At 49.1% G+C, this 27,833-nt stretch overlaps 1 protein-coding gene across 1 annotated transcript; it reads right to left on the bottom strand.

Moving 5' to 3' along the window:
* Positions 1 to 8,288: 8,288 nt before the first annotated feature.
* MCM2 (minichromosome maintenance complex component 2) lies at positions 8,289 to 26,831 on the bottom strand. Its single transcript, XM_065552935.1, has 16 exons — positions 26,691 to 26,831; positions 25,926 to 26,110; positions 24,964 to 25,139; positions 22,184 to 22,447; positions 21,152 to 21,371; positions 20,573 to 20,780; positions 19,700 to 19,834; positions 19,227 to 19,418; positions 17,707 to 17,800; positions 16,533 to 16,783; positions 15,460 to 15,586; positions 15,096 to 15,208; positions 13,746 to 13,988; positions 12,629 to 12,811; positions 11,033 to 11,188; positions 8,289 to 9,549 (listed from the first exon to the last, which is right to left on the bottom strand). The coding sequence occupies exons 1-16, from the start codon at positions 26,694 to 26,696 to the stop codon at positions 9,439 to 9,441; spliced, it is 2,664 nt and encodes an 887-aa protein (XP_065409007.1). The 5' UTR covers positions 26,697 to 26,831; the 3' UTR covers positions 8,289 to 9,438.
* Between the last annotated feature and the right edge of the window lie 1,002 nt (positions 26,832 to 27,833).

Below are 27,833 nucleotides of genomic sequence, written 5' to 3'. Positions count from 1 at the left end.
TTGCCTTCTGTTTTTGAGCCTTTAGGAGGCACTCAGCTCATGTTTTCAAGCTTTTCTCCACACCATGAGGCAGTGGTTCTCCACCAGGGGTACACAGAGGTCTTCCAGGGGTACTCAACTCATCTAGATCTGTGTTTCTCCACCTCTGGGTTGCAGCCCCCAGGGGAGTCACAGGACGGGTTTAGAGGGATTGTAAGTGTACGGCTGGCATTATGGGATAGCAGGCAGGGCCCCAACATCACAGGGGGCCCCTGCAAAGCTAAATTACAAGCTTCAGCCCCACCACCTGGGGCTTGGGCTTCAGACAAGGCTCACAAGTGAAAAGTACAATATTTATATTCTAATCGAATATATTTTGTAATTATATGGTAAAAATTAGAAAGTCCGCAATTTTTCAGTAATAGTGTGCTGTGACACTTTTGTATTTTTATGTCTGATTTTGTAAGCAAGTAGTTTTTAAGTGAGGTGAAGCTTGAGGTATGCAAGACAAATCAGATTCCTGAGAGGGGTACAGTAGTCTGGAATGGTTGAGAACCACTGCTATGAGGGATAGAAATGTACTTTAAAAAAATGAAAGCGGAGGTTCTTATCACATGACTCCAGTAGCTAAGACTTTATGAAATTAAAAAAAAAAAAAAACTATCAATAGCATGAGATTAACAATAAAAATCACAAGAGTTGGCAAATCTGCAGTCCCTTCACCATGGGATGCATGAAGGGATATTTGTGTGTCTGATTTCAAGTGTAAGCTCCTCAAGACAGGCATCAGGTCACTTATAAATAACTCTCTACAAACTATTCTCCATAATAAGTGAAATGCACTTTGAAGATTATGACAAGGGCTGCTGAGGCTTTTAATTACCTAGTTTATAGATGTAGAAAATTAGCACAAAAACAAGGAAAGTGACCTAGTGAGTCAGTGGTAGATCGGGGAATGGTACACACAAGGCCCAATTCCTTGTTCCTAATCCCATAATTTTGAGAATGAAGCCAACGAATTAAGTGCACAGCACAGATTTACAACTAGAGCTGATCAACATTTTCTATTACATTCTGTGATTTTTCAACCAAAGTTTAAAGTTGACAACAAACAAACAAAAAACGGTTCTGTTTTTCACTGGGAAAAACATCCAAAAAATTGCAAACTTTTTTTTAAATGAAAACGGTTGGAATTTTTTTCACAAAACATACTTATCAGCTTTTGACATGCTCTGTTTAGAACAACCAAATGAGGCAATCTGCTTTCATGTAGCAAAGCCTGCAGCGCTCACTGTTAGTCGGGGGTCAAATAGTGAACCAAGGCATTTTTAAAAAATGGATAGCCTTATTATTAACCCAGGGTAATTCAGTTCCCCTCCTGTATGGGAAAATTACAAGAGTTAATGCAATCCTTCAAACTCCACATATCTCCCCTCCCTCCAAGAGCCGCAAACTTTAGATATATGTTGGGTCCAGATTTTCATTCATTTCACTAACAGTGATAGAAGAAAGCCCATAAATTCAGATCCAAGTCCTGATCTACATCCTTTTATGTTTTGGGGTCTCTGCCCTGGGCTTATAGAAATAACATGGGCAGAGGAAACTAATTGAGCAATGCACATGCCTATTTACAATTTCTAGTGACATGATACTCCTGCCTCTGGATGGGCTGAAAATTGCCCCTTATTTTGGCACTTGTGTGCTGGTCTCAGACTGAGCTGTGTAAAGGCAGCATAAGCGGGAAACACATTTTAAAACAGAATGAAATGACTATGTCACCATTCATCACTAGCTTCAGGCAGCCAGGCCAACTCTGCCAATCTGGGGAAAAATAGCTGTCAGCGGTGGGCAAACGCCCAGTCCCAAGATAGCATACAGAACTTATATTCAGCACCTGAGCTACACAACCATAGACAAGTGTGGTTAACTGAACTTTGCTCTAAGAAGATTTAGACAATGCTACAGGTGAAGGTTTATATAATTGCTTATTTGATCTTCAGCTTCCTACGTGGTTGATGTTCTCAAATGATGTTAATGGCTAGCAGTAGTGAAAGGAGTTTTGTGATTCAACTACAGTGTTGTGGATCCTTTGTTTTATGGCAAAGTGAACTCCAAAATTGTGATGAAAATTGTTAATGGGAGCATCCAAATATCTCCCCCACCCCCCTTTTTTTTTTTTATTAGTGTCTTTACCTGTCACTTTCTGCCCTTCACGTAGGTTGGAACACTAAAATTGGTCAGGTCAATTCCACTTTTGTTCCTACTTTCAAGTTCCTTCTAATGCAGGTGTGTTGAGGTACATCACTGCTGAGGAAAACTGAAGATATATATATATATATATATATATATATATATATATATATATTATTTTTTTTTTGCATGCTTCAAGTTAAGTATACAGCCTTGTTCTTATGAGCATGTGTCACGGACTCACAGATCGTGCCCACTCGTGGCCCCATGCGGTCCGTGGGGGGTGCCCCTTTCAGTGCGACAGCCCTTCTCGGGGGTCCACGCTCTCTCGGGGTCAGGCCCCTCCACCTCCTGGAGCCTTAGCACATCTGTCTCTGCTGTGGGCCCCCTCAGGGAGTCCACTCGCTCTGGACCGCGGGGGCCTCCACCCCCGAAGGGGTTGATGCAACCCTGTTCTCTAGACTGGAGTGACTCTCAGCCAGCATAAAACAGGAGGGTTTATTGAGAGTTGAACACAGCACAGGAAACTCTCAGGGCCTCAGGCCTGGCCTCCCTCAGCCCAGCACATCCCAGTCTCTCTGCATCCAGGTGGGCTCTGCCTGCTCCGCCTCTCCAGCCCAGAGCCCCCCTGCTTCCCAGCTGGGCATCTGAGATCACTGGCCCCAGGCCCCATCTCTGTCCATTGTCTTCTCTCCAGGTAAACAGGGTTGTAAACTGGGGCCTCCTCTCCTCGCTTCTGTCCTCTGGCTGGAACCGGCTGATTAGGTCACTGAGTCCTCACTCTGCAGCCCATTGTCCGCCCTCTGGCCAGAACCGGCTGTGTCTCCTCAGCTGGGCCTCCGGGTCGCCAGGTCACCGGTCGCTGCGGTATCCATCCTCCCGGCCATTGGTTGGGGTCCCAAGTTCCCTCTCCGGTCCTCTGTAACAACAAACTCCCTCTCCCCTCACCTCGTTAAACCAGTAACACCCAGGGAAACTGAGTCCCACCCCCTCCGCATGCAAACCATTGAAACTCCACAGAAAACAAGAAAACCCTCCACTTCGTCACAGCATGCATAGCTTTACAGTTCCAAATTTGGGGTCAAGTTTTGGCCCAAGATATTTGCATACAACTTCCCTGGCAGTAGACAGAAGTGAATGGGTGAATAGCTGAGGGAAGAATTTCGTGACTTAGATCTGTTAAATAAAATACACTAAACAAAACAAATGTTACTTGTTTTAAAGCTTCAATTAAAAAATTAATGTAAAATATGCTGGTAAGAGATTTTAGGGCCCAACAAAGCAGCATTGATCTAATCTGAGACCATGAAGGTGAAACCAGTCAGAAGCCAGATAATCCAACCAGTCTGTTACCTTGTCATGCTGAACAAAAAGTAAACTACTGCCATAGTGAAGAGTAGAGAGATGTTTTAATATTACTTCAGCGTTAACAATCAGAGGTGTTAACTAGTAACAGACCAAAGGATTTTAGTAAAAAAAAAAAAAAAAACCAAAAAAAACAAACTACTTACTGTTTGTATTTCAGTAGCACCTAGAAGCACCGAGTGGACCTCATGCTAGGCACTAAACATGCAGTAGTAAGAGAGAGTTTCTGCCCCAAAGATTTTACCATCTAAGCAGGCTAGACAGAGAGTGGGAGAAAGAAACTTCCTTTTACAGTTGGAGAATGAAGAGATAGAGAGATTAAGTGAGCTTGCCAAGGTCACACAGGAAAGTTGTGGCAGACCTGAGAATTCAACCCAGTGTCCTGCCGCACAGCCTGGTTTTTTTTAAGCCACAAGACCATCCTTTTTCTCATAATAGGAAGTGGTGAGGATTTATTTCCCTTTTGTCCCAGCACTAACCCCTTCTCTAAAGGAAAAAGTTAATCTTGTGCTGTTGCAGCACACAGAAGTTTACTTGAGCATGTCTCTTTCCAAACAGATTTATATAAGAGATTTTTTTTGCTGACTTAGCCTTTTTAATGCTGGGATACTGTGAAACATTTTGTGACTTGTACTAAGCAGGGGCAGGTACTGGTTCTATTCTTACATCACTGTGGATGTGAGGTTTGCATCTACTTCCCACAGATGCAGCTTCAACACTTACTGGGGCTTGTGTGGAGGAGACACGCAATAACATAAAGTCTTCAAGATAAGTAGCATAGAAGATGTTCTACATCTAGGCTGACTTCACTGTATAACACAGCCCTGAGAATTTCACCCCTTTACCCCTGTATTTGAGTCACAAGTGCTTGGCTTCCTCTAGGACACCAAGATGACAGTTGGAGCGTCAGTGCAAGAGACAGTCAAAGCCACAGGTATCTAAGTGTGCTAAGGGGAGTTACACTGGGAAAGAACCTCTGCTGATTCACTGGAGCCCTGGAGAAATGCAGAGGGATGAGCAACCAAATTCTGCCCAGCTATAACCCAGGTTCGCCATGGAAGATTTTGAATCATTGTCAGGCCAGAGGCACTGTATGTTCTAATCTTACCCTTACTTTGTAAAAGCCTTTGCATTACAGCTGTAGTTGCTAATGCTGGCTGTCATCTGTCATTTGACAAGCATGCTCAGACATGTCTACTATCCAGCATGCAATTAGCTTTGAGAGAGTTTGGGTGGTGGTGCTTTGGGGCCATGGTGAAAGCAGAAGCTAACACTGAACTGCTAAACCTTTCTGCATATAACAGGGGTAACACTTCTAGTGGAGAGCTTACAAGACTGGAGTAGATACTGAGGTGCCATTAGTTTTATGGAACTATCCACAATACATCTTCACCTATGAAAGGAGCTGGTTACTTACAGCCATCTGCTCACCCAGACCCAGAGAGCATTCTCTGTGCCTAGAGAGTCAAGTTCACCCAGGAAGCAACAGAGGGTCCTGTGGCACCTTTGAGACTAACAGAAGTACTGGGAGCATAAGCTTTCGTGGGTAAGAACCTCACTTCTTCAGATGCAACCTCACTTCTTCAGACTTGCATCTGAAGAAGTGAGGTTCTTACCCACGAAAGCTTATGCTCCCAGTACTTCTGTTAGTCTCAAAGGTGCCACAGGACCCTCTGTTGCTTTTTACAGATTCAGACTAACACGGCTACCCCTCTGATACAAGTTCACCCAGGTCTCCCCTAGGTTGGGCACTTGTGCATTGTTCTCCAAGCGAGGCTGAGGCTAGATGGCTGTTTTGTAAAGTGCATGCAGACGCATTGTTCCATCTCCAAGCTTACACACAAGGGGGTCAGCTTGCACTGGATCAGAGTCTGGGCAAACCCTCCCCTTTTCACTCATTGTGTTTTGAAGTCACACTGGAGACCCTCCCAAAGCCAGCCTGACTCAGCATTCACAAGCAGCCAAAGGCCCCGCAGGGGACTTGGCAGACTGTAGTGACACCACCTTGCCTGTGTATTTCTTAGAAGCAATATCGAAGTAATTCTGCATTTCAGTACAAATCCAAGCAGGGCAGTGGCCTCTCCCATCCTTTGCTACACGCAAGACCTGCAGGTTTCCAGAGGTGAACGCTCATGTAATGTTTTAACCTTTACAGCTTGGAGCAGAGTGCCCAAACTTGCCTAACCCCAGGGACTTTCAGTGAAGCCTATTAGGGAAGGCAGCAGCTCCCAGGGAAACACTCCGGAGAGGAGCGGAGTGCTTTCTACTGAGCCCTGCAGTGCCATCCTTGCTGCAGTCTACTCATGTACGCTTCCCGGCAAGGCAGCTTCCGAGCAAAGCAGCATCAGTTTTCACCCAGTGCAGCGTCCCAGCTCAGACCAGCCACCTGCTGTTTCTGAGGGCCCGAGTTCACTCCAGGGACCCTGGATGCGCAACAATCTTAAGAGGAGGAATATGCCTTCAGGCCAGTGTTAGCGAGGAGAGTCAGAGTGCCACAGGAACTGGAGAGGAACCCCCTTCCCTACACCCACACACTTCTATTCTGTTAGGGATGTCAAATATTAAACAGTTAACCAATAAGTATTAGTCTTACCGTTAATATATTGCAGTTAACGTTTAGAACAAATTGGCAGCAGCCCCGACCCCCCTACAGTGTGGGGCTGGGCGGCAGCCCCAGACCCCCTTGTGCAGGGGCGGACAGCAGCCCCAGACCCCATTGTGTTTATGATTAAACGGTTAACCAGTATAATTAATACACCTCTACTCTGATATAACGTGACCCGATATAACATGAATTCGGAAATAAGGTGGTAAAGCAGTGCTCTGAGGGGACGGGGCTGCGCACACCGGTGGATCAAAGCAAGTTCGATATAACGAAGGTTTCACCTATAACGCGGTAAGATTTTTTGGCTCCCGCGGACAGCGTTATTTCGAGGTAGAGGTGTAGTTTACACATGTACTTTTTAAAACAATACTTACATCCCTAGTACTGATACACCCACAGTGTGGATACTTCCCAAAGGGGGTAAAATGTGAGTTCCTGACCTGTAGGGGTCTTCCACTAGTGACCCTATGTCAGCTGTAGCAAGGGCCATAGATTCAAGAATTGTCCTGCACAGCTGGGCTGGACAATGCAACAATGTGAAGGGTGAAGCCCAGTAGCTCATGGTATGTGTAGCATTGGGGGCAGGGCTAGCAACATCTCAAACTGAAGGTCCTTGACTCCTTGCCCTCTTCCAGTGGAGGCATCTCCTGCCTTGAGTGACAGAGAATGGCTGAGCCAGCCACAGAATTCCCAGCTGCTCTCCCAGGCCATTTGTCCCTCACTATGCCTTCCCCACCACCTCAGGCAGTAGCAGGTGAGGTGTTCAAAGCCCTGTACGCTAAAAATCACAACAAGCTTTGGGTGCTACTGGGACGCTGTTCACGCTAAAAGGTTCCGTCCAGGTTACCGCCTTTAGCCATGATTATGAAAAGAGCTTTAAGCTCAGATCACCCCAGCTGGTTACAAGTTATAGGTTGTATCCACACCCCAGCTCTGCCATGACAACCACATGGGCACATCCACACCTAGCGTACTAGCTAATCATATTTATATCAGTACATTGTGGAGACAAAAATCCTCCAGCAAGGGAGAGGGTGTCAGGAAGACATGCCCATGAGCCGCAATGGGAAGCCCTGCCACATAGAGCCCCAGGGGAAAGTCAAGCCAGTTATACTAACACCGGGTAGGAGTCTGGTTTACACTGCACAAAGGCAGCAAGAGTCATGTGCTAACCTAGATCACTGTTAGCTGCCCTGCTGCCAAGAGTTATAGCCAAGCTGTGTGGGGATGTGACCTATGGGTAAGGAGCCACCACCGCCAGTAACTGGGGACAAGTTCTGTGAAAGGCATCTAAACAGCAAGGAGTTTGCCTGGACCCCACACAGCAGGTACAGCCATTTCCAAGACACGTTCTAGAGTAGGTGGGGGCAGTCTAAACCCAGGTTTGAGGCTGTTCTACACCAGCTGGGCAAATTGCACTTAAAGCCAACTAGCTGAACTGCTCTTGGACATGGTCTAGGGCTGTGCCACACTGAAATGTAAGTAGCAGCCACTCAGCCAAGACTGCAGATTGACATGGAGGCTGTATATTAAAAAGGAAGGGAACCGGGGTTGCTGGGCTGCAGTTTAAGGCCACGATCACAGTGCAGTTCACAGGAGAGGCAGGAGCCTACGGAGAGCCAGTGGAACACAACAAGGGGTTGAGTGGTTTAGAACAGTGGTTGGGCCTGGCCATCAGACCCACACACTCTATAGGAACCAGAAAAAGTCCACAGACCCAGGTATCATTCAAAGGCCCAGCCGCTACTGGCCTCGGGCAGAAATGGTAGAGCGTCGATCATTCTCCTTGCCCTGTGCGGCAGTCTCCTATTGTCTCATCACGGTGAGGAAATGTTGAATAGCCTAGAGAAAACTACTGCGTGCCCAGTCTGTTCCCCACCCGCCCATCCCCGGTTCTTCAATAGGTGCCCAGTCCATTCCCACCCCTCCTCACAGTGACAGTTACCTGGTAAGTGCAAGTACAAAAGCAGGACCAGGATATCAAACCCCAGGAGATAAAATGGCTCCTCCCTCTCGCTGTGAGCCTCCATTTTGAATGGTGGAGAAGACACATAGCAAGACAAAGGATGAGAGCAGGCAACCCGCTCAGTCATGCTTATACTTCCTTACTGCAGTGGGGGAAATTTCCAGAGGAATATGAACACAGGCATATTCAAAACACATGTATTCAAACTCACAGTAAAAGAGCACAAGACTCGCAGTCGAATATACAAAAAGCAGGTGTGACACAGGAACGTGTTCAGACTATCCGACCCCAACAGATTTCTTCCTGCATGTTGTCCTGCTGGGGTTCTCACACCCACAGCTCTCACATCTGTGGCGTCTCAACTGACTTTGCCCTTAAGAACACTGGAACACTTTGCACTGAAGACAGGCTCGCCAGCCAGCCAGCGTTCTGTACAAGCTAGGTTGCTTTAGGACTGGCGGGGGAAGGGGGAGGGTGACGCTTCACTCCTAAGCTATATTGTGGGCTTAGGAGGGTTCTGCTGCTTGTTCCAGTTCTGACCTGTACCCCTACGTAAGGCAGAATGTGCCACCCACCAAAGCATTTAACAACCCACTAGGGACTTTGGACCCTGCCCCATGCAAGACAGATGCAATACCGGCCCCCTCCTTTGCCAATAACCACTTAAAGAGCTCTAATGTTTGAAGCGTTTGTGTTCTAGGTGCCATGTTAAAGTCTCACCAAGCCCCTCCAGCTGAGCCCAAGCACAAGGTTGGCCCATGAAGGGGCCTAGGGAAACGTCAACTGTCAGACCCAAGGGATTCAGCCTGGGAGGCCAGTTTCTCCCCATCTCCCAAGGAGTCCGTTTCAGATCTCCACACACCAGTCCTGATTGCTATCCATTAGGCAGTAACCAGAAACAGGAGGCTGACGGCTATGGTGATCTCACTGGAACGTATCTGCCAGCGAAGGAATGCCCTTCTGCTGGTACTGCTCCAGCCGTGCCTTCAGGGGGAACCTCAAGTCGGAGCTCGGCATGGAGGAAGTGGGGAGGGTGTAAAACATCCAGCCCATGTGACAACCAGCAATTCTCACCTATCAGGTTCAGCTAAGAGACAAAAGAGTTACCAAAGCTGCTAACAAACAGACTTAGCTGGGCCTTTACCTATTTAACTCTATTTACAAGTCCTTCTGCTGCTCAGCACTCCTAAGGCACTCCCTTAATCCATAAGGCACAAAGCAAGCAAGGGAATGGCTGAGTGCTCCGGTTCTCCTATTTCCAGTTGCATTCCTGGGTGGGACACATGCCGACTTCTCCTCTCCCTTGCACACAAGGCAGTTTCTGCCGCTGTCCTTAAAATTGCTGGACGATCACCTTCCGTTTCACGTCGCGGCTGAACTTGTTCATCTTGAACAGCTCGCTGTCGTAGAAGGCAGAGAGGGTGTGAATGTTGATCTGGCGAGCCTGGGAGAAGAGAACAGAGGGAGGCGTTAATGCTCATTTCAGAAAAGACTTTCCACTGCAGAAGGCTCACACCATTCATGAAAATGAGCAGTCTCTGCTCAGCTGAGGCCCAGGCTTGCAGGACTGGGGAGAGCTGCATGGAGGATGCTAGCTCAGCACCTGCCTGCTTTCTGCCTGTTCTTTACTTCCATTTGATCTAAAATGCAACCATAACTAGGGAAAGCTGAGACCCATCATATGCAGCATGCACCGAGTTACCCTGGGATTTCTGATCTGCACAAGAGCCTTCTCTAATAAGAGGGGCTGAATTCACAAACCACTCTGGTGGACCTGACATTTGAAAGAGGTACAGTTATTAGGCACGTTCCATGACAGTGACCAAGACGTAAAGAAGGAAGGAACGGGAAATTTGATACTCTCCTGGTGCCATGGACTGTTCAGAGACGTCCCACGTGAGGGCCAACAGTTCAGTTTAGTTAAAAAAAAGCTTACAGGCAGACAGGGAAGCCGTAAACACTAAGGGCTTGTCTATACTTACCGCGCTGGTTCGGCGGCAGGCAATCGAACTTCTGGGTTCGATTTATCGCGTCTTGTCTGGACGCGATAAATCGAACTCAGAAGTGCTCCCCGTCAACTCCGGTAATCCTGCTCGCTGCGAGGAGTACGCGGAGTCGACGGGGGAGCCTGCCTGCCGGGTCTGGACCGCGGTAAGTTCGAACTAAGGTACGTCGACTTCAGCTACGTTATTCACGTAGCTGAAGTTGCGTACCTTAGTTCGATTTGGGGGTTTAGTGTAGACCAAGCCTCAGTGACTGGGGCAGTGGAGGGGAGGGAGGACAGGAGTAGGCATGATCTTTACCGATCACTGCTTGTATAATCACTTGCTTTTCCCATTCTGAGAGCTCATTGTCCAATCAGACTAAACTCAATGGGGCAAGCACCAGCTACTCCGCGGGCTCTGCTGTCCAAATACTGCAGCAGTATTTACTAGCGCACGAGAACCAGAAAACAAAACTGATCAGGAATAAGTGAAAGCCACTATTCTATTACCCAGATGGGAGAAAAGCGAAGAGGCAAGAGACAGACTGAAAGCTAGACTTCATTTAAAATGGCTTATGTCTAATGCCACATTCTTCTGGTGCAGCAACTCAGGCAAGGAGGTTTTGAAAAACATTATTAGTCTGACAGGGTCCCTTTAAAGGCACCTATGACCCTCTGGCAGATTGACAGTGGTAATAGAGTACCCTAGAGAAGACTTCAAAATAGACATCCCAACGCACAGTCTGCTAGGGCTGGAACAGCTGGTTTCTTGCTCCTCTATGGTATCACAAGCATCTCCTTTTACATACAGCAAGGAGAACTCTGGACCATTAGCACTGAAGGTTAAGGGGGAGCCCAAGGGTCCAGGGTCAGAGAGCAGGGGAGGGTCAGGGAGCAGTCAGTCCCCCCCAGCAGAGTGCAGTGCATAGAACCTATCCCATACCTTATCCACCAGGTCTTTCTCTGGCACCTCGATGGTGTCCTGCTGGGCCCCATAGCGGTTCCTCTGATACATCACCTGTTCTGCCACAAGCTGTTTCAGAATAAACAGCAAGAGCTCGTTGTTGTCTCGTCTGAAAGCCAGGTAACGGGAAAAGGTCTGGGAAGCAAAGGAAGATCCAAGAGGGTTAGAGTCAGAGGGCCACACAACCTATGACCGGCACGCAGGACACAAGTGTAACAGCTGGTCTACACTTAACAATTAGATTGACCTAGCTACATCCATTAGGGCTGTTAAAAATTTCTCTTCGAGGGCCGGGGTTAGTCAACCTAATCTCTGGTGTAGGCAGGGCAAGGTAGAAGGAAGAACTCTTCTGTTGACCTATTTAATACCTCTTGGAGAGGTGGATTAAGTACATTGATGGAAACCCCCCTTCCAGCAACGTAGGAAATATCTACACTACAGTGGCATAGCTGCAGCTGTAGCACTTGTAGTGTAGACATACTGCGTGGGACGGTGAGGCTTAAGCTGTCAAGTAAAAAACGAAAACATTCATTTCCATTTCACACCCTCCTTCACGGTTCTGACTAGCCTTTGCAACACAGGCCTTTGCCAGCCACGTTAGTGGCTCAGGAGACATTTGCAGAATCCATAGGGTGAACATATTTACTTTAACTAGGCTGAGGAACCTCCATCAGGTGCTCTCTGATCTTGCAATATAGGATATCCCCACAGGCTTAGGACCCAACCCTGATGCTCCCCAAAGGCTGGAAGACAGGGCTTTTGGGGGAGGGCCCGCACTTGGGAGAAAGGTCTATATAGCAGCATAGTCTATATATGGCCTGGAATTCTACAGATTTCACAGCGACCTCCCAAGCTTAAAACTTGCTGATCACAGCCCCCAGCCCAAGAAAGTGGCCAGGAGTCTCACAGATCCAAGCAGTAACTTGAGCTGAGCCAATTGAGTTGAGCAGCCAGCCAAAAGCAGAGCATAATTCAAAGCCAGGATCTTTGGCTCTTAGGAAAAGCATAGACACTTGCATGTTAAAACCAGAGTGACCAGGGTGCAGCCCAGGGTACCTTCCCATATGAAGAGAGAGAGAGAGAGAGAGAGAGAGAGAGTGTGTGTCCACGCCAAGATGCAACAAAGGAGATTGTACAATTGTCTACTTCTGGAAGGGAGGAGAGGGAAAGAGGAGAATGAGGCAGCACAATGCTCCTAGCGCTGGATCATACACGTCCCCTTTAAGGTACCTTTTTAACATTTCTCTAGATCTGGTTCCAACCTCGGCACAGTGTAGAACAGGCCAGGGGGTGCTCTAAATTACACCTGCTTGTAACAGCTTTCTATGGGCCATTTCACTAGCCCAGAATAGCCATAGAGCAGTGCACTCTGGCCATATCCTCTTTGTCCCCCAAGATGCCCTGTACATCAATGCAAAACCCCAAGATGGGTTTGTTCTGTGGAGGTGGTATAAAGGTAAAGATCAGTGTTTTAGCCACTGTCCAAACCAAACTGGTTTCCAACCCGATCAGTTCAGATGGAGCCTTAATCTAGCTGGTTAAGTGACTCCAACCCATGAGCCCCTTCCCACACACCTTCCGCATGCTCCTCATGACGCTGAACTTCTGAGTGTCAATGAAGCTCTCCAGCATCACCCTGATGGCCATGTTGACGTCGTCCTCCACCACATAGTCCCGCAGGTGAATGCGGGCGTGGGCCTCAGCCATGCGGATCATGGACTCGATGTGACGCACCGTGATGGGGATGCTGCCAGTGGCCTATGGAGCGAGGGGGGGACAATATTACAAGGGCACACAGAACATGAGAGAGAGCAGACCAGGCTCTTTACACAGGCCCTTCTCAGCCCATGCATGTCTGCTTGAGATGCAAGGCTACCTACTGTAGGTGACTGGTCATGAACCCTCATGACCAAGAAGCTTCAGAAACCAAGGAAACCGCACCACCTGCTGGCAGGCATAGTGCAATATGGGGAAAGGCAATTGATACTTATGGGCCTAGACAGACAACACCATTAATTCACTTAAAGGTGAGCTATAAAGGTGCTTTTGCCCCTTATTTTGCTTTTTTTATGATGAGAGGCATGAAAGGGTTATTCCCCCCGCCCCCCACCCATTCTTAGTAGGGAATTTAAAAAAAAAACAGATTAAGTCAGACATTAAACTACATTTTCCCAAGGTCCATGAAACTCCTTGTGGCCCCATCAGATTCAGTTGAGAAGAGGAAGATTCAGGATCCCTCGGGAGGAGTCCATAGGCTCAATGGGAAAGCACTGCAGCCATAGCGCTTCCCTCAGCCCCCAGGGGTGAAGGTGGAGAATGTGACCACCTCAAAGGAAGTCCAAAGACGCAGCAGGAGCTTATGGGATTCCACAGCAGCAAAGCCAATATATTTAAGATATCTCCATTGATTCCTACCAGAGAGCGCAATGGAGCAGAACGTATTAGCCTTGTGGCATACAAAACCTCACTACTAACCTATGTACCTTTACATTCAGATGAGGCAGAACCACTTATTTACCAGGTGTCTCTACAACATTGGACACAGTCCAGTCCTTTTGGCAAGGCGACCCAGAGCTTCATACCCAGATACTATGGTGAGGGACACAACATGAACAAGTAGGAAGATCTTGGGGTAGTCCACTCCTGATCCAGGTAGCTCCCCCCACTTAGCCCTTTATTTAAGTCTACTCACCATGGACTCCTTCCGGAGATCACTGTACATCCGGGCTACCTTGTCTTGGTCCATCTGGTTTAGCTTAGGGTGGACCTTCTCCTTGGCATAGATGATGTATTTCTTCAGGATCTCTTGGGGGATGGGATCCACGCCATAGGTGTTAGGGAGGATAATCTCCTGGGCATCTCCATTCACTACGTCTTTGCTGCCAGGGTGGTGTTTGATGTGGCTTCCCACGACAAATCGGGCTAGCATCTCGTCCTGCAGGACAATGGTAGGAGTAACAGGCCATCGCTGCTACTGCAGCTGAATTCAACCACGCAGCTGTGTGCTGCAGATAGACAGCTCAGTGGTTTGAGCATTGGCCTGCTAAACCCAGAGTTGTGAGTTCACTCCTTGAGGGGGCCATTTAAGGATCTGGGATTTCATGATTGGTCCTGCTTTGAGCAGGGGGTTGGACTAGATGACCTCCTGAGGTCCCTTCTAACCCTGATATTCTATGACCTAGCAGAAGCTTGGGGATAGGTGCGCAGTTGGCCAATGGTTGTACTCAGACAAGGGGACCCAGGCTGATTCCCAGGCCGTCACAGGCTGGCTAAGACTTGAAGAGTCACACTCAGTCTTTGGAAAAAGGGAGCAGGGGCCTCATGGCATTCGACAGAGACCCCAGTGCATGTTGGAGCCATGTGCACTGGTTCCAAAAAGGAATCTCAGCCAGTTGCTGGGTGGAGACTGTGCTGCAATAAGGACAAGTCACATTTATAGAAGCAATGTCATTCTTTTTTGAGGCAGGGTGGAAATCCTCACTACGCTGAAGGGGAAGTGCCCCAGGAGGAGGAACAATTAGAGGAGCTCTCACAGCATGAAGGATGGGGCTGTACACAGCCCTGATAGACACCTAGGTTTGAGTAAGGCTCTGGATGATGCTGGGAGATGTTGTGGCGTCTTTGCGGAGAATGGGGGGATGAAGCTCTCTTGCCTCGAGGGAAGGGGTGAGGTGCAATCCTCTCTCCATGCCCTGAATGGCCAATTCAAGGAGTTAGTTACTCAACTGGCCACAGGGTGAAATGGAGACAGAGGGAGAGGCATTCAAGGAATTGGATGAAAGGAACGTGGCTGGAATGAGATAAGTCTTAGGGGTGGAGGTTGGGGCCCCCAAGCAGCCTGTAGTCAATGACCTGCTGAGGCTTGGGAGACTTCACTTGGCAAAAGCACCAAGGCAAGGGGTAGCTCTGCCCTATGCCCCTCTTCCCACCACTTCAGTGCTATCACAGCATGGTAGGCATCAGAACCCAACCAGCTCCCTGTCGGCATGGGCAGTGGCACCCCCACCACCGCATAAGCTGTGGGTCACATTTTGGCCTGTACCTGAACTGGGTCCACCGTGTCTCTCACCACACACAGGACATCGAATCGAGAGATGATGGGCTCCGTCAGATCCACGTTCTCTGAGAAAGTCAGCGACGGGTCATAGCGCCCACCTGCATCACAGATGGATTCCCTCATGGTCAAACAAGCTCATGTGCCCCCCCATGAGACCCTTCATCCAGCATCATAACCTTGTTCCTGTGGGTATGGTTTCTGTCTCCAGACAGCACATGTAGTAACAGAGTTAGAGGGTCTGGTGACCAGAGGTACATAAAGAGGCAGTGTAGCAGTTCTGGTGACTGCAAAACTGATACCATGGGTCTGAGACAGGGACTCCCTGCTCTCCTGGTCCCCAGGTACTTACCTATAGGGTTGGCAGCAGCAATAATTGTGCAGCGGGCCTGCAGAGAGGTGACTATGCCAGCCTTCGAGATGGAGATGCTTTGCTGCTCCATGGCTTCGTGGATACTGGTCCTGTCCTGGTCGTTCATCTAGGAGAAAGCAAAGACTTTAACATACACTGGTGCCCACTATCCTGCAGGAGGCCAAGAGTGAAGGAACATGTTACACAGGGCCTCATGGTCCAATTTCCAGGAGCCTACACTAGGTGCGTGCTGCCAGGGTTGCAGCGGGAAGGGAGGGAGAGGGGGAAAAAAAAAAAAAAATCACCAGTCCCCACCCACTTCACAAGAGCTTGCCATACAGAGCTGAGAAACTTGTTTTAACATTTCCCCAGGCAGGAGAGGATGTAGGGTGGATCCATGAGCCCTAGTTTAGGGGGCACAGATATTTCAAGGACAGGAGGCATCTGCTTCCTTCACTGCTACAAACTGCCCTTAGATCCTCAGATTCATGCCTTACCTACCTGCTGCTGGACCTGTGGGGAGTTCAGCAGATGGCTCGGATTCAGGCCAGCCCCCTCTAGTCAACTGTGGTGGCAAATCCAACTTTCACTTGCTCTTAGGAGACCCATTAAAATCTGGCCCAGCTCAGTAGCAAGTGATAGCTCACACCACCTGATGAGGTCTCAGTGGCCTATGGGAAACGGTGTCTCCATGCAGTTCCTAATGACACTGGCACCACACCACCAGAATGGGCACTCGTTAGCCCCAGAGACCAAAGAACGAATGGGAGACAATCTGAGCTCCCTTCATCCCTCCAGGTCAGGGATGAAGTGCTTCAGAGGGGGGCATTGCATGAAGGGGACTTTGATAACTTTCCTGAGCATCACACACGCACGTGAACTGCATTGTGAGCCTAGCTGGAGCCTAACAAAGGGCATCCACACCAGCCTGGGTCATTCTCTCCCACAAGCAACAGATAAAACATTGGTGGGGGGGGGAGAGGAGTCATGAGCCACTGAACTCCTCAGCCAAGACAGCCCCTAACCCACACCCCATTAGCTCTGCTTTACTGCGTAGATAAGTCGGTGCTCACCTTGTCAAACTCATCTATCAAGCAGACACCCCTGTCTGCCAGCACCAGTGCCCCTGCCTCCAGGGTCCACTCTCTGCTGACTGGGTGCCTCTGAACATAGGCAGTCAGACCAACAGCAGAAGCACCCTGGCCAGTGGTGAAGATGGCTCTGCTGGACACCTTCTCCACATACTTGAGGAACTGAGATTTGGCTGTGCCTGGATCTCCGCAAAGCAAGACATTGATATCACCACGGACTTTGTGTTTGCCACCTACAGCCAGGTCAGAAATAGGAGAGGACTTAGGGAAAAGTAGCTTTTATACACTTTAACAATGATACTGCCCTCTAATGGAGCAGTATGTAATCGAAAGGAAACAAGAGCACTAGGAAGGGGTGAGTGTTTGACAGGGAAACTTAAGAAATACAGCGTTGGGTGTTCAGGGTTTGTTAGAGTTTGGCAAGAACCGTGAAATCTGATGGTTTCCCTCAGACCAGGAATGTGCAAGTGGGTCCATCGGCACTCAGAATACTACTTCCTGAGCAAAAGCCAGAAAGTCTTGTTTAAAGATCAATTCCTTCTGCCTCCCTCTTCGCCTCCCACCCGCCGCCACCTTCAGTGTGAGTTTGAGTTGTGAACATTTCGAGGGGTTCCCAATTCACTCGCCAATGGACTTACGCAAGTGCAAAAATCCACCCAAATAGATCTGCAAGAGATCCAGGGTCACCGAGCTCTAGTACACATGGCTGGCCCAGGGACACATCTAGTACACATCTCAGCCCTCCCCTTGTGGAACCTGGTTCTTTTACATCTAGGTGTGCGATGTCGCATTTCTTCCCCCAGTTGAAATAAGACACTCCGTACACAAGGAGGAAGCAGTGAGGGTTCCCCAGGCATCAGACCGGCACAAGGACACTAAACCCAGAATGCTTGGGGCAGAGGTATGTTAAACCCATGATGCTAGCGGCCTAAATTCTAGCTCTTCAGAGCCGGGACCTCGTCTTCACTATGTGTTTCTACTCCGGTAGAGTGGAACATATGTTCCTAGTTCTATTCACAGAGACATCCCCTTACTCTACTACTCCTGATCTTCTTACCCAGAAGTCACATTACAAAAATAATTCCTAACTTTCTTCACTGCACCAGTAGAAACAGGTCTGGAATCACACACTGAATACAACTGACAACACACCTACCAGGGTTTTTGGGTTCACCACCAAACAGGGCAAGGGCCAGGCCTCTCTTGATGTCTTCATGCCCATAAATAGATGGAGCAATGCTGGCAAAGATCTGAAAGGAAAGGCAGAAGAGTTTTCAGTGGCCCATTGTATTCAACATTTAGCATGAAAAGCAGCAAGACTCATTAGCTACGCGGCTATTCTAATCAATGGTTGAAGTCACCCTGCTGACATCAAGGATTCCTTTATTATATAGAGAGGAACATCGCATCAATGCAATAATACGACCGATACGCCACAAAGGTTCTATGATTGTCCTGCTCATCAACACCGGACTCAATGTGCAATCCAGTGCAGGATTCGCTATTACCACTACATTCATACTTCACACCAAATACAGCGAAGAGACTGTATATGTTACTTTGTGTTCTGGGTTAGAGATCCTGATTCTGGTTGAAGCCTGTTTAACTGATACATTAATATTTGACTATTATCAGCAGGAATAACTAAGACTGGTGATCTGCTGTGCAGATTAATGGCTGAAGACCAAGTATTTAGATTACAGGCAATTGTTTTTTTGCATGCCCAATGAAAGCAAGTTCTGTCAAAATGTTGGATATTGGTCACTACTGATTTCAAACCTACTTTTTTTTGGACAAAGAACTGAAGTTTTATTTCCAAAACTCTGGCTTTATAGATGTATCAGCTCCACCCAGTGGAAGTAAAGTTAAAAACATCAGACTCTGCAGTTAAAGACAGGATAGAGATGACCGAGATCTCATCCTTGCTAAAGGATCTGAACCCACCACATTACGCTTCCTGCCCTATAGGTGCTTAATCTGGCTCTGTGTCCTTTAGTGTATCAACTCGGGTCTTGGCAGGTTACAGGGTTGCTAATTGAACAGTTTAAGCCAGTCTTATTCCTTGCCAACCTGAAATCACAACCCTCCTTTAAGAAGGCGCAGGGACAGAATGTTTTAAGGGGAAGATGCTCGTTTTAGGCACTTGCCCTTAGAGAGCAAGGCAAGAGAGACAGGTGATGAGATGCAGAACACTGGAGCTAGATCTTCTTTCTGCTCTCTCCACTAGGCAGCCACTGCTTCAGGGAGACACCCATCAGCTGGCATCAATCTCGTTTCAGAACTGCCCCTGTGGAGTCTCTCTGTCAAGTCCAGTGGCTTCCTCAGTCACCTTTTCCTATTTTATCCCTGTTGTGGTGTGAAAGGCTTGTACAAACAAGATGGGAATTAACTATCCAGGAGGAATGGTGAAGTTGCCCCTACACAAAGTGCTGACAAAAATTTACAAAGCAAACTAAGTGTCTCATCCACCTCTCTTCAATTTTTCACTCTCATTGACAGCCATCTTAGCCCTACAGGGCGCAAGACTTTTGCAGAGAGAAGCTGATTTTTGAGCTGATGGTGTCCCTCTAACTTGAGATGTCCCACTATAATATCACACAGTTTAACTTTGTTCTCTGATCTGGACTCATGCAAACAACTAGCTGCCAGGAGGAGAAATGTTTCAAGCAGACTCACTTTCTCCCCAATTTGCTCATCCTTAGACAGGCCTATGATAACCTTCATGTCCTCATCAGTCAGTTCCCCAACTGCCACCTTGTTATCTTTCTTGGCAATGTGATTTGCCATGATCACTGTTGCAAATACTGGGAATCCATTGGCTGTGTTCAGTGAGCCATCGTAGTTGTTGTGATAGATCCCTGTTAGCTCCTAGAAGGCACAGAAAGGGACAAGGCAGGTTAATGTCTAGGTAGCAGGAAAGTACCAATTTACCTGGCCCGAGACTGTCTCCTCCTCCCACTAATGCTCCATTCTCAAGACACTGGAAACATGACTTTCAAGCCCAATCTGACATGTCTTAGAGCTAAGACAGCCCCCAATATCACCCCTCCCCACATACACACACATAAGTGACAGTCCAGGTTCTCACAATGCCCCCCACAGGGCTGAGAATAAGTTTAACTGCTCCACGCTCACCCCAACGGACTTACAATCTCATCCCCTGGTTTGCAGCTGTCGACCAAGTCAGCAAGGAGAATGGCATCCTTGGAGCGAGGCAGCCTGCCAGCTGCCACCTTCCCAGGGCTCTCCTGGATTTTGATGCGCTGGTAGTTCTGGTAGACGGTCTGGGATAACAAACGCAAGTTGCACAGTGAGTCAGACGCCCTTAAAGCCTGCGCGGGTGCTTTTCAAAGGGCCTTTGCAGAAGAGGCCAGGGAGAGTGCTGGAGCAGTTAGTTTAGACTTTACTAGGCTCTGAGTAAAGAGCGGGGGCCAGGATTGGCTGGGGATTGATTAGAAGTAGCTTTAGGGCTAGAGGCCGTCTGCTGGATAGACAGCTCTGGAATTGGCGGAAGCTTCTGCCATGTTGCCCTGACCAAAGCATTTCACTCTCCAGCACCCACCTGCATGACGGAGAGCTTAGTTGTGTTTACCCATCCAGCTCCTGGCTCCATTGTTGAAACACTTGGGTAAAGACACTCAGCTTGTAGGGAAGAGCATGGTATAGTGGTTAGGTCAACAAATGGGAGCCAGGAGCTTTGAGTTAGTAGTTCTGCTATTATCTTGCAGTGACTCTGTGGCTCAGTTCCCCTAGCCATACAATGAGGAGAGGAGGGTGGTTTGGAAGGCTCAGTGTTTGCAACCCTGCAGCACCTTCAGGTATCTACATAGCATAGGGATCAACATGTTATCAGACATGCCCTTACACCGGCCAAACAGATAAGGACTCTCAGGCCCAGAGACAACTGGATCTAGATCCAGGGACCAGACCTGTCATCAATCCAGTTCCTCATTGGACAGAGGTGGGAAGAAGGTGCCACTGCAGGAGATGTGTCAACATTGTATAAAGGGTTTAAATTTTACCTCTTCCATGTTGATTTCAAAGGGGCCAACCGACTGACACTCTGGGCAGGAACCGGGCTTCACCTCCTGGTTCTGGGACTGGAAGAAGGGCCCCAGGATGAAGCTGCACTTGCTACAGTTGTACTTGACCATGCTGAGCTGAGGCAGGACCCCTGTGCAGCTTGTCACTACGCCACTGGTTCGGATCAGCTGGTTCAAGTGCAGCTGCCTAAAGAGAGAAGGGAAGACATTGGCAGGCTCCAGGGAAGGCAGAAAGACCTGCCACAGCCTCCTTGCAGCAGGCACAGCAGGTATGATACCCAATGGGGAACACTGATCAGTGAGCCTATTCTCACAGGTTTGTGGTTTATCTTTTGGGGCATCAGAAACATCATCTTTGAGCAACTTTAATAACAGAGCCCATCATCCTACTGGGACAGGCTGGATCCATTGGCATCCTTCCCCCAGCATAGCCCAGAGTTCCTATTTTCTCACACAGAACTTTAGTCAGTGTAGCTCCAGCAAGCCTCACCATCCCAAACACATGGTCCAAAGGCCCTCACAGGACTGGCCATCATCCATACCAACTCCATTGCCTACCTGAGTGACCGCAGCTCTTCCACCAGAGGCAGATGCGAGATACGGACATGGATCTCCTGAGCAATCCGGTCGTATTTGGGGTACATGGCCAGCACCACTTCCTTGGCTGCTTCGTCAAAGATCTTCAGCATTTCAGCCGGGGCCTCTGGCAGAAAGTAGGCAAGGACATGCTCCCGGGCAGCCAGATCTTCATAGTTCACCACCAGGCTCTCTCTGTTCTCTGTAGAGGGGACAAGTAGGGTGGATTTCATCTGTAGTCAGTGTTCTCCTCTAGCCAATGTTCTACTGCATCTCTCCTCGCCAGTATCAGATTTCTGATCGCTGAGTTGACAAAGAACAGGGAAGCTTCCCAAAAAGCACAGAAGTCCAGTGCAATGTTTTCAAGACTGAATGGCCTTGCCACAATGCCTGGTCATACAAGCATCTCCAAAAAACTAAATCAGCGACTACTAGCCCCTGGGATGTTGTGCTTGATGACTGACCCCCAAATCTGTGCCTCATGTAAGCTCTATGGGGCAGGGACTGATATTTTGCTTTTTGCTGAGATGAGACTGTCTCCTAAGTCATATGGCACCGTTTCTGTTCCCTGTTTGAACGATCTGGTTCCTGGTGCAAATGATGCCAAGAAACAAATAAAAAATTCCTCTTCGTCTTGTATCAGAGCCTGTAAGCTTCCAATCTGCACCCCTATGCAGCACTTCCTGCTGGCAGAATTCAGCTGCACAATGGAAAGTGAACACAAAAGGGGCATGAATTAAGAAGTTAGAGGAAAGTTTGCAGCCAAGTTCTGCATTATTCAGCCAGCTCCATCAAAAGCAACAAAGCCCCTAAAAAAGCTGATTCAGCATTTGGGGTAGACAAGAGAGGAAGAGGACATATGGAATAGACAGCTGTAGAGTGCCACAGCCAAGGAAGAAGGGGGAAATGCCATATCAGACACCCCAAAGTGCGTTCTACTGCAAAAAAACAACAAAAAACATCCAGGTGGGTCTGCTCATCTGCCACTCCCACCCACCCCACAGTCAGCCGTACCTTTGCACATGTCACTGATCCGCTCCTTGAACACATTGTGCCCATGGTCATCCACATGGGTCTTCAGGAAGTTCTTGAAGCGGTGGTAGATCTCAAGCCGGGGAGCCGCCATAGACACCCACTCCCTTACTGAATGTCCCTTCATGTCTTCCAGATTCTCAATGCTCTCAATCATGTCTTCATCCTCCTCCTCTGCCCCATCTGCAGCCCGTTCTGCCAACCGCCTCTTCCGGGAAGGACGATCCTCATCTTCATCATCACTATCTGAAAGTTTAAAGAAAAAGAGGTGTCACTCAGAGCTGACATTCCTGCTCTCTACACCTCCCTGCCCCACTTCTCTATATATAAAAATATATATAATGAATGGACCATAATGTCTTTGCAAGCATGGTCAGAAGTTCCCAACACACAGCCAGACCAAACTAAGCTCTATTCTACCACCACAGAATCATAGAATCGTAGAACTGAAAGGGGCCCCAAAAGGTCTTCCCAGTCCCCTGCACTCAAGGCAGGACTAAGTATTATCTAGACCAGTGGTGGGCAACCTGTGGCCCGTCGGCCACCGCTGCAGCTCCCATTGGTCGGGAATGGCGAACCGCGGCCACTGGGAGCTGTGGGCAGCCGTGCCTGCGGACAGTCAATGTAAACCAACTGTTACGCAGCCCGCCTGCAGATTACCCTGATCTAGACCATCCCTGACAGGTGTTTGTCTAACCTGCTCTTAAAAATCTCCAATGACAGAGATTCCACAATTTTCCTAGGCAATTTATTCCAGTGCTTAACCACCCTGACAGTTAAGAAGTTTTTCCTAATGTCCAACCTAACCTGCCCTTGATGAGATTTAAGCCCATTTTTAATTAATTAATGGAGATATCCCATCTCCTAGAACTGGAAGGGACCTTGAAAGGTCATTGAGTCCAGCCCCCTGCCTTCACTAGCAGGACCAAGTACTGATTTTGCCCCAGATCCCCAAGTGGCCCCCTCAAGGATTGAACTCACAACCCTGGGTTTAGCAGGCCAATGCTCAAACCACTGAGCTATCCCTCCCCCCATTGCGTCTTGTCCTATTCTCAGAAGTTAAAGAGAACAATTCTTCTCTCTCCTCTCTGTAACAATCTTTTATGTACTTGAAAACTTATGTTCCCACCCCCCAGTCTTCTCTTCTCCAGACTAAACTAGCCCAATTTTTTCAATCTTCCGTCACAGGTCATGTTTTTTAGACCTTTACTCATTTTTGTTGCTCTTCTCTGGATTCTACCCAATTTGTGCACATCTTTCCTGAAATGTGGCGCTCAGAACTGGACACAATACTCCAGTTGAGGCCTAATTGGAGTAGAGCAGAAGAATTACTTCCCGTGTCTTGCTTACAACACTCCTGCTAATACATCCCAGAATGATGTTTGCTTTTTTTTGCAACAAAGTTACACTTTTACTCAAATTGAGCTTGTGATCCACTATAACCCCCAGATCCTTTCTGCGGTACTCCTTCCTGAGCAGTCATTTCCCATTTTACACATTGAGTACTTTGGATTTGTCCTTATTGAATTTCATCCTATTTACTTCAGATCATTTCTCCAGTTTGTCCAAATCATTTTGAATTTTAATCCTCTCCTCAGAAGCACTTGCAACCCCCCCAGCTTGGTATCGTCCGCAAACTTTATAAGTGTACTCTCTATGCCATTATCAAAGTCATTGATAAAGATATTGAACAGAACCAGACCTGATCCCTGCAGGACCCCACTTGATATGCCCTTCCAGCTTGACTGTGAACTGGATAACTACTCTCTGGGAACAGTTTTCCAGCCAGTTATGCATCGACCTTATAGTAGCTCCATGTAGGTTGTATTTCCCTAGTTTGTTTATGAGAAAGTCACACGAGACAGTATCAAAAGCCTTACTAAAGTGAAGATATACCACGTCTACCCCTTCCCCACCCCCCCCATCCACAAGGCTTGTTACCTTGTCAAAGAAAGCTATTAGGTTGATTTGACACAATTTGTTCTTGACAAATCCATGCTATTACTTATCAACTTGCTATCTTCTAGGTGTTTGCAAATTGATTGCTTAATTATTTACTCCATTATCTTTCCAGGTACTGAAGTGAAGATGACTGATGGTCTGCAATTCGCCAGGTTGTCTTTATTCCCCATGCCAAGCCAAGCTCTGGTCTACAGAAGCCCCCAAGCTTTAGGTACCAAGAGCAAGTTACAGAAATATGGTTTAGACACTGGCTTTTCAGAGATTATGGAGGTAAAAGCAAGAGCCCCAGGCAGACTCCAAAAACTGTACACAGAGGTTGACCTCAGAACCTGTGTCCAGAGAGAAAGAAGGGGGACTGGACTGGACATCAGGGTTAATAATTATCCTTCCTCTAAAGGGACCAGGGGACAGCCCATCAGAGACGGTTCATTGCTTGGTTTGAAGTCTCCATAAACAGGTGTGCAGCAGTCGGCCCAGCACTTACCGGGCATGAGCCCAAATCCTGATGTGGACCTGGGAGCCGTGGCTCAGCAGCAGCCACATCAAGTGCACCAGGCTAATATCGCTACTGCCAGAGCTCCCGAAGTGCCCACCACAAAGGGATTGTGTATGGGGGGGATTCAGGTGAGCCCACTGCTGCACGGGCCCCTCAACACCTAGCTATTCAGCAGGCTGTGGAGCTCCTACAGTGGTCAGGCTATCCAGGCTGAGCAAATAACTCTGCGCAGCGGGGGAGAGACTAGCTTCTCCCGAAAGGGCAGGTTACAAACCATCACTTTTAAAATCTCATTGACACGTACCGTACAGCAGCCCCCTCCTCATGCGGCCCAGGCCACGGTCCAGCTCACGGTCCCTCTGCCTCATTGCCTGTTCCGCTGCCTCCCTCTGGCTGGCGGTCAGTTCCTCCACATCCTCATCATCCAAGGCCAGGCCTTCAGGTTCATAGACATCCAGCTCTGGAATCGGGCGGTAGTCCCTACGCACACACAGATCTAGCTTAGTCAGCTTTGCGCTTTAGCCAAATGACAGTGTTTTTCCACACTCTACTGTTTGGGGCAAGGTGGTGTCAGAAGGAGCCACCAAAACAGAGAGGAATTTTACAATTCCACATTAGCAATGGCAGAAGCTCCAATACTATGGTAACGATACCAATATACAAACCCAAACTAACAGTCTCTGTACCACACAGCTCCCTGGTTTGTTATTGGACCTGGGGTAGATGATGTTTCTTTTTAAATCCAGTTGCAAAGGTTCCAATACTTGTAGAGTGAACAGTGTTGCTTAAGAAGTAGGGTTGTGAGTTTCATGCTCCCCTGTGTGAGGGGCAAGTGCTGATCTGAGCCAGACACAGTCCAGGCAGGAACTGTACAAGTTCACCCCCCACAGCTCACCCAACGCTCCTCACTCCCCTGCTATCCCAGCCTTGGGTGCCTGTCCATACCCCTCACCAGTGCTATGCAGCCCCTCTGCTGTTCCCATCCCAGGCTTCTCTTCAGCAGACACATCCCAGGGTGCTGATGGTGCCTTTAGAAACACCTGCATAGTTTGAACATGCTGAACTACAAAGGGCTATTCTGAAGGGTGCACAAACGAGGACCAGGCTGAAGACAATGAGTTCTCTCCCTAATGCCCCTGAGAAGAATCTGAACCTGTGTCCAGAGGTGAAAGGCAAATGTACTGCCCCCTTTGCCAAGGCGCTGCCTGCACAGAACAACCCCAGGAGGCTTCTCACATCATCGCCCGACTGCTGCATGCTCCCTACCTTTCCATCCCATCCCCAATCAGCTCTTCTCCATCCTCCTCCTCTTCGGGGAGCCCCTCGGTCCCCAGCAGCCCCTCTGACTCATCCTCAAAAGGAGGCAGGTCTCTGCCCGGACTGGAAGTGAAGGCATCTCGCCGAGAGCTACGGGCAGGACTGGTGGCCACGTTCTGGGACTCGGAGGAATCCTACAGGAAAGGCAGAGTCACGTTAGAGGCTGGCAGAAGAACAGACTGTCCCATAGAGCATGCACAGGTCTCCCCTCTCTCCCCAATGCAGGGGCCACAGAACTAGGTAAGGTGGAAAGGATGCTTAATGCCCCATGGATCTACCCTCCCAACAGGCCACATAGTGCCAGAACAGATCTGGGAAGGGACAGACCATCTCCCCCAGGGGAAAGAGTTAAAATAATCTTCAAATTACCCAGTGGGCAGATCACGGTGTGTGTGACAACAGAGACACATCACCTTTAGGGGCCTTCTCCCTCATGCAGAGCCCAGAGCACCCAGGGAGGAGTTCTGTGCCCCAGGGCCCCCTCCCCCATGCACTGCCCAGGGCACCCGGGGGGGGGGGGGGGCGTTCTGTGCCCCAGGGCCCCCTCCCCCATGCAGGGCCCAGGGCACGCGGGGGGGGGGGGTTCTGTGCCCCAGGGCCTCCTCCCCCATGCAGAGCCCAGGGCACCCGGGGGGGATTTCAAGGCCCCGGGAGTCACCCCCATCCAGACACCAGCTTCCAAGCGGTCATCCCCAGCCGGGCCCCGCCGCTCACCGCCATCTCAGCTGCAGCTTCCTCTACCGGCCTGAATCCCGCGCGCGAAAAAACGATCCCACGTGGTCGGCAAAAGCCCGCGAAACCTCATGAATAATTAATGAGTCGCTCATGAATATTCATCAGAATATCGTAGGCGGGATTCGGGAAGGAGTCAGGGCGTTACGGGCGGGAGGAGGAGGAGGCTGCTAGGCTGGGTGGAAGAAGATGGGTTGGGGGGACTGGAAAGGGAAGAGGGGTTGGGCTGGGTTGGAGGAGATGGGGGCTGGCCGAAGGGCTGGGGGAAAGAGGGGCTAGGCTGGACTGGGTGGAAGAAGATGGGGGCCGGGGAAGGGAAGGGGCTTGGGCTGGGTTGGAGGAGATGGGGGCTGGGTGGAAGAAGGTGGGGTGGGTGGGAGGAGATGCGATGGGGGGACTGGGAAGGGAAGAGGGGTTGGGCTGGGTGGGAGGAGATGGGGACTGGCCGAGGGGCTGGGCTGGGTGGAAGAAGATGGGGTGGGGTGGGTGGGAGGAGATGGGGGCTGGCCGAAGGTCTCGGGGAAGGAGAGGCTGGGCTGGACTGGGTGGGAGGAGATGGGGTGGGGGGACTGGGAAGGGAAGAGGGGTTGGGGTGGATGGGAGGAGATGGGGGCTGGCCAGGGAGGAATGGGGGCTGGTCAGGGTGGGTGGAGCTAGGGGGACTGGGAGGAGCTGGGTGCTAGGTATAGGGTGACCAGATGGCAAGTGCGATTTTTTTTTCCTCTGGGAGTGATAGATAAACAAGATAACCAGAGATCAATGGAACTTAATGTTGTAGTGCGTTGGTCTCGCCACAAGGTGGCACCTTATTCCAGGCACAGGACAGCTGGATGGGGTAAGCAAGTGGCATTTCCCAAGGAGACAGACCGATGCCCGCACTTTTACAAGTGTCCACAAGTACCCAACACGTTTTTACACTTACCCAACTTCAGACACATTGTGCCTGATTTTCAGAGATGTCCTAATAAAATCCATGGGCTCATCTCTGGGTGCTCAGCACCTCTGAAAATCAGGCCCTTAGGTGGCTCAGGTTGGGCAGCTAAAATCAGTGGCTAGTTTTGAAATGGCCCAAGTGTTTGGATCCAGGTTTGTCCGCCCCTAGGTGAGACTATGTATTGGGAAGTT

This window comes from Chrysemys picta, chromosome 7 (assembly GCF_011386835.1).
Source record: "Chrysemys picta bellii isolate R12L10 chromosome 7, ASM1138683v2, whole genome shotgun sequence".
Taxonomy (NCBI): Eukaryota; Metazoa; Chordata; order Testudines; family Emydidae; genus Chrysemys; species Chrysemys picta.
This window is presented reverse-complemented; position numbering and strand designations above follow the sequence as displayed.